The sequence below is a fragment of the Labeo rohita genome, chromosome 16 (assembly GCF_022985175.1).
Source record: "Labeo rohita strain BAU-BD-2019 chromosome 16, IGBB_LRoh.1.0, whole genome shotgun sequence".
Classification (NCBI taxonomy): domain Eukaryota; kingdom Metazoa; phylum Chordata; class Actinopteri; order Cypriniformes; family Cyprinidae; genus Labeo; species Labeo rohita.
The window spans coordinates 25191154-25198339 of NC_066884.1; the positions used below are offsets into that span (position 1 = coordinate 25191154).

General features: G+C 35.0%; 1 protein-coding gene across 1 annotated transcript; it reads right to left on the minus strand.

Annotated features, from left to right (window-relative positions):
* Positions 1-1508: 1508 nt before the first annotated feature.
* On the minus strand, positions 1509-6948 carry LOC127179188 (uncharacterized). Its single transcript, XM_051132507.1, has 2 exons — positions 6883-6948; positions 1509-5917 (listed from the first exon to the last, which is right to left on the minus strand). Exon 2 carries the CDS (start codon positions 5902-5904, stop codon positions 3838-3840), a length of 2067 nt encoding a protein of 688 aa, XP_050988464.1. The 5' UTR covers positions 5905-5917; positions 6883-6948; the 3' UTR covers positions 1509-3837.
* Positions 6949-7186: the final 238 nt, after the last annotated feature.

Genomic DNA, 7186 nt, shown 5'->3' on the forward strand with positions numbered 1-7186 from the left:
GTCTTTTCCATTTCATTCTGTGTTGTTTGGATCTCTTCCTGGTAACCATACACTTTTGCGGACCACTCCGTCACTTGAGATTGAAATGCTTGTTGCTCGTGTTCAGCAGCTCTGATGGCATTTAAAGCCTCGTTTAATTCCTGCACTCCCTTACTTAACATTATTGAACCTAGAGGGAAAAGAAACCATTTTTAACCAGAAATCTCTTGAATATACACCAGTCACATATTTTCAAATGCATAACTTTACAAATTTTAGGTGCATTATTCAGGAGGACGATTACAAGTGAATCTCTCACCAGCAATCCATCCGATAATTGGTATTGCAAGCAATACCCCCCCTGCAATTGTCAGTCCTTCACCTGCATTTCTCCTGTCTTCTTGTGCTCTTAGAGCATAGTTTGCTGATTCAAGGTTTTTTATAGCCTGTGTCAAAGCTGCTTTGGAATACTCTAATGCAACTTCAGCTGACCACTTCTCTTTGTGCAACTGATCCATGATCCTGCTTTTTTCGTTTTGCTGCTCCACAGCGTTTTGCATCTCCTCACAAAGTTGCTCCATGCGTGCATCCAAATGTACCAGTTTTTCTTTAATCATTTTCTCAGTAGTTTTCATGCACTTCTCAGCATCCTCGATATGTCCCCTGATTTGTTTGTAATTAGAGCAAGTGTCAGTGATGGGATTGACTTGTGCATTCATAAGGGACTTGCAGATGTTACAGATTGAGACAATTCCTTTATTTAGAGACTCAGAAACTGACTTCATAGACTGCAAATCCATAACTCTGCAAGTATAAGAAAAAAAATGCATTAATGGTATAACTACCTTTCATCACTGAGCATTTAAATATGTGCAGATTAGATAACATAAGTTATGTGAGTAAGAAAGGATAGAATGAATACACTGTAGAACTTTTTTTTATTTCAAATAAGTTTAGTCAACTTGAAATGTTAAGTTGTACTAAGTGATATTTGTGTTTGTTAAACTTAAAAGCAAGGTAAGTAACCCAGCTGCCCTAAAATTTTAAGTTGAATCAACTCAAATATCTAAGTTGCCACTTAGTACAACTTAACATTTCATTTTGAATAAACTTTTTTTTTGAGTTGACCGAACTTAAAATTTTACAGGCAACAAATTATTTTAAGTTGACTCAACAAATAGTTTTTTTACAGTGTAGATGTTTTGACAATAACATCACAACGGTAACAGTTATTTAAAAGTGATTTAACACATATTTTAAAATCCTGTTGGCACTGATATTAGAACATTGATGTCATTTTTTAAAACTAAAATAAATATGTATTTTTTCTTATAGCAGTCAATTTTGAACATATTTGTTACATACAATTTCAGTGCATAAAATTGTTTTAAATTTTTGTTGACACTAAACTGTTTTATTTTGATAAATGCTAATATGCATCTCACCAAGCAGACACAGATTTCAACAACAGGTAAACGTTTACTGGGAAAAGTCAGTAGTTTAGTACACAGAAAAAGAATATACGCTTTTGTATGCACACACATTTATTTTGTAGTAATGCGTTACAAAAGTTGTGAAAAGAATAACATTTTCACTGAGAATAAACTGTAGACAACTGTACATGCAATTTGTTTAAATGAATAAGAAATTCACATTGAAAGTGGTTGTAAAAGATAGTAACAATAACCCCAAATTTATTAGCCATGCACATTCTTTAGTGAGAGAATAAATCTTCCAACACTTTATTTAGAGATTGTTAGAAACAGAGTTCTATAATTTAGCCTGCTTTAATTTGGGGATACGTATTGTTAACATAATAAATAGATGATTTTTCAAAGGATTAAAGCAAAATTTGTATGATTACTATCTACAGCATGTTTTATCAAATGATCCTAAATGCAGTCACCTTACCCTATCCAAAAGTCAGAGCCGTTTCATCAAGTCACAAAATCTGTTAAGGTGCTTTGACACTTGCAGCGACTTTACCGCTTGTTGTCATGGTCTCTGTTCTGTAATGGGCTGTCATAGTCCTGCAGCTCTAATGCTACACATTGACCGCAGGGCCTCTTGAACTGTACTTTAGGTAAGACATGTAGGTAAGATGATCTAATTATATATCTTTGGAAAATAGTTACCTATCAATCTGTATGTTGAATCTCATTGTATTTATATATTTATTGTTTATTTGTTATAACTGCTAATACATTAACATTTTTTGATTTGTGGTGATAAAAATTGTGTTTTTTTAATGCTTACTGTTTTTCATGAGGTTATTATTCAATATATCCAATTAAATAGATGTAAATAGATTTTACATCGGTCAAACATTTTTAAAAGGTTTAATGGTACAGTTTAGCTCAATACTTGCATTCAATATGCATTGAAATATAAATATATAATATGTGCAGATTGGAAAAAATAATCTACTCGTGTTTGTGGAAATGGTTCTTTTTTTACTGGTGCACACAAACACAAAGGATGGTATGAATAGATGTTTTAAAATTTAAATCACGAATGTGTAACAGTAACAGTAACTTAAAAGTGATTCAAAACAATAATTAAAACCATGGATTTTTTTTTTTTTTTTTTTTACAACCATGTTGGCATTAATATCAGAGCCATTAAGATGTTAAGATAATTATAAAGACAAGACTGAGATAAAATATATTTTTTTTCATGGCATCCTGAAATTATTTGTTGCAGACAAATTCAGTGTGTAAAATTGTGCGAATTTTTGTTGACAGTAACGGTTTTGTATTGCCAAATGCTAATGTCCATCACTTTTTAGACACATATTTCAGCAATGTATTAAAAACGTTATGAAAAGTATGCATTGAGAATGAAGTGTAGACAACTGTATGTGCAGTTTGTCTAAATGAATAAGAGATTAAACTTTCAAATGAATTGTGAAAGATTGTAACAATAACCCAAACATTTATTAGTCCCTACATGCACATTCTTTAGTGAGAGAATAATCCATTGATGCCTGGAGTTTGAAGTGAAAATGTAAAATTAGATTTTTGGGATAGGATGATCTTGCTAGAATAGGCACAAAAGATCCAAAGCAGCATGTTGTTATTAGTGTTATTATTATTTTTTACGTATTGTAATTCATGATGTTATTATTCAGTAATTCCATGAATTTGATATACATTTCAGATATAATCGCTTTTCATTAAAACCTATAGGCTAATTGTGAAATCCTTACATTTGAATTCATGGTGTTGCTATTTTGACATATCTTCAATAAAAATACAGACAATTAAATATATAAATATTAATGTTCTAGAACATAGTATACTGTACAGTAACCAACAGAAACAGTGTTTTTTTTAATTAATGTATTTATTTATTTATTTATTTATTTATTTTTTTACATAATGCATTTCCCATATAATTCTTGGTTCGCTAGAGCATTGAATCTTTCAGTTTTAATCAGACCAAGATCACCTTGTTAGCAAACTCGTGTGGATCTTGTTGCAGATCCCAGTGTGTTTGCCATATTCATGTATGACTCAACAAACTGAACTATAAAAAAAACATGCCAGGTTCTGAAACAAACACCCCAAACAAGTCAGGTGTGAAAATGATTTTTAAAATCCTGCATTTAAAGTGTTCTACATGTTTTGAAAAGGCAGGGTGTTCAACTGTCTTATGTTAATGTAGATGCTACTGCAAACATTGCTTTTATACAGACAGTAAGGTGATGTTTCTTGTTAGGTTGTTGTTTGTTTTAATGAGTCTGCTTTATTAATTAAATAAGTTGTACACTGATAATGAATCTATACTGACTCTCAATTATAGCAGTATTATCTGTAACAACCATAAAAACAACACCAACATATTTGCTAAATTCTCTCAGTAATATGATTCTTCTTCTTTACTGAATCCAGCTTGAGTAGCCTCTTCAACTACCTTGATTTCTTCTGGAGAAGCAGCAGGTAGAATTGCAAGCAACTCTTTATTAATCCTTTCTATTCTTGCAGTGCTCTTTCTGTCATACTCCAATTTATTCTTCAAGACAAGGCTTAAGATGTCTTTCTGTGCCTCATCACAGCCATTCTGAAGCAGTATTCGCTCATGCTCAAATTCTGGCTTACTTTTATCCATTGCCATCAGTTTGCCCAGTGAACTGACACGGTCCATTAGGTACTTGTTGGAAACATCTGTGTATGTCGCAGAGATCATATGGACCAGACTAGCTATGTTACAGGCTTGGAAGGCTTGAATGTAGAGCAGATCTTTTGAGAAGAGCTTTTGATTGTATTTGAGGGCTTGTGTTTTCTCTGACATGGAGACAAAGTTTGTGAGAGTTTTGCTCAGGCTGGTTTTCACAATGTTGGAAACCATCTGAAAGAAGCGAACCATCTTCTCCCATTGTTCCTTCACTCGTCCCATGGCATCCATTCCTTTGACTAGCATCTCTTTGGTAGTTTTGAAGTCGATCTCTTTCAGTTGACAATTTCTCATAGAGATGAGGATTTCAGTTAGCTCCTTCTGGTTCTTCTCTAGGTTTTCCACACACTTTTCATAAGTCTCTCTTGTCTTGTTCATCTGAGCTCGGGTCTGCTCTATGGCAAATCTTGCATTCGCTGTGGCCCTCTGAGAAGGACTCATGTTCTCTGAATTGTTTTCTTGTTTTTGCATCATTGGTGGATTTGGAGAAATGGCTGGAGAATTTGTAATAGCTTTACCTTTGCTATCAAAAATGTGGGCTGACTTAATCAGATCCAAGACCTCATTTATTATTTTAGTGCTTTTGTCTTTGTCACATTTGCCATCTGGTGCATATTTTGCAAGCTGGTTGCATATTTCCATGGCCTTTTTGCATAACTCCTCAGCTTTTTCCTTTGCTGGACAGTCAGGGATTTTCTGTAAACTCTCACTGATTCTTTTTGTCTGTTTTACTATGAAATCTGTGGTTGTAGTTGCGGTCTTCTGATCATACAGTTTTGTCCAGGCTATGTCATCATCCTCATTTTTCACATTCATTAGTTCCTGAATAGTCTGGACACACTTTAAAATTTCAGCAGATTTACTATATACATTTATTTCAGCTACCATGTCTCTTTTACCTTCCTGATCTGACCCTGATCCTGATCCTGACACTGCAGAAGACAACAATTTAATTGGTTCAGTAATAAGAGATACCACTCCATTAATCACACCTGTAATAGCTCCTGTTATCCCACCCACAAAATCCATGCCAATCATTTCCCATCCATTAGGAAGAGAATCCAGTGCTGTCTTGTAGCTCTCCTGAGCCTGTTCCAGTTCCTTCTCCACGGCACTCATTGCCTTCTCAGTCCTTTTCTTGATCTCTTGAGCTGACTGCTCCCTCAGTTTGCCCTCTGCTAATTTCATCTTGACTGCTTCCAACTCTTCCCCATAGAACTGATCTGCATTCACACACGCTTCCAGCAGCTCTTGGATAATTTTGATGACCTCATCAAAACGATTTCTAGTTGCATCAGACAACCTCAGACATTCATCTGCAATGACTCTGATATTGTCCAGCTGATCAGGAAGAAGAGCTTTGACAACTTCATCATCGACTTGGAACAGAATCTTCACAGCTGTCTTCATGTAATCTGGAACTTGTGAAGTATGTAGGCGAATCTGATCCATGCTCGTATGGGCCTCATTAAATGCCCACCAGCCAGAGTTACACACTTGCATGAGGCAAGCGCGAAAGGAATCAGGGTATTTGATGAATTGATAGCCATCTTTAGGGGGATTTTTATTGATAGAGAAATCTGCTGTGGACGAGATGAAAACTAGCTCTCCCAGGATGGCTATAGATAGAGGCGCTGGAGTCAGATACTCTTCCCAGTTGGCATAGGGCTGCATCAAAAGTTTGGTTTGGTTCCTCATGTCCTCAGCAGTAGTAAGACTCTGAGTAGTTTTTGAAATTGCAGAACTCATAGCTTTTCTTTTCCTAAGAATAACAGTGAGAACAATTGAAAACAACTGTCCGGTGGCAGAAACTCAGCATTCATTAGAGTGCCTTTTGTTAGGCGGAATCATTTTTTCAACTTTTAACTTGAAGAATGCTAATGAAATACTGCTTGGAGATTTCTAACAGACGCACTTATTTTATTCTATCGACACCGTTCTGTCCTCTGTATACAAGAGTTTGCAAGTTGATGGTCATCATGGATGTATAACAGTAAGGGTGTATTTTGAGCACTTTTTTGCAATTTACGTATTTTTGGTAAATGCACTGTGCTAAATATTGCCATTTTATGATATAGTCTGTCTGGGTTCATTTCTGACTAAGAAAATACTTTCTGTTACAGATTTTGAAGATACAAAGACGTCAGTGAGTAGAGAAAGCTTCAATAGTGGAGAGAGTTCTATGTGGTCTATGGAGAAATCATAGTTAATATTTAATGACATATTTAATAATGACAATAGTGCCCCCAGTAGGGTCTAGCTGCAGACATGTGCATGCACTCTCAGACACCTGCACTTCTGGAAGTGATGTCACTTGCAGTCACCACCTGAACTGTCCACTACCTGTGATTTAACTTGACAAATCGACACAAACCATGCACATTGCCATTGCAGAAAATATGCTGTGATGGTTAAATGATTAAAAGTAACTTAACACTATTAAATGTACAGAGTCGTGCAATTCACTTGTAGGACAAAAAAAAAAAAAAAAAACAAGACCTGCAAATCCTTCGCCAACTGCTTAATGTGCCATAATGGGCTACAAGAGTGCATGTCTGAGAGTGCATGTGCATGTCTGCAACCAAGCCAAAAAAATCAAAACAAATCTAAATTTGAAGCCTGTGGAAAATATATAATTTAAAACTAACATAAACAAATTACTTTTGTTTAAAGTGTCACTTCAAATTAACTGGTCTCATTATTAACAAAAATAAAAAAGTTTCTTACCCTTTTGAGATGTCAGATGCTATCTTAAAAGTTCAGGTCTCTTAATGGTCTGATGGAATAGCTAAACTGTAGGTGCTTTTATAGACAGCATGTAGAAAGCTTACACTCTATTTAAGGATGAATTAAAAATAACTCATCTGGCAACCTAACACTGTGTCCAATACTGTCCTCACTCACATGCAGACACTTAGTCAGGAACCCTTTTGATGTCAGTTTTTAACACTCTGAGCACCACTTTAGCATTTTCAATGCACAGGGTACTTCATCACTTTGAATTGCTTGTCTTATATGTCCGAAATTATTT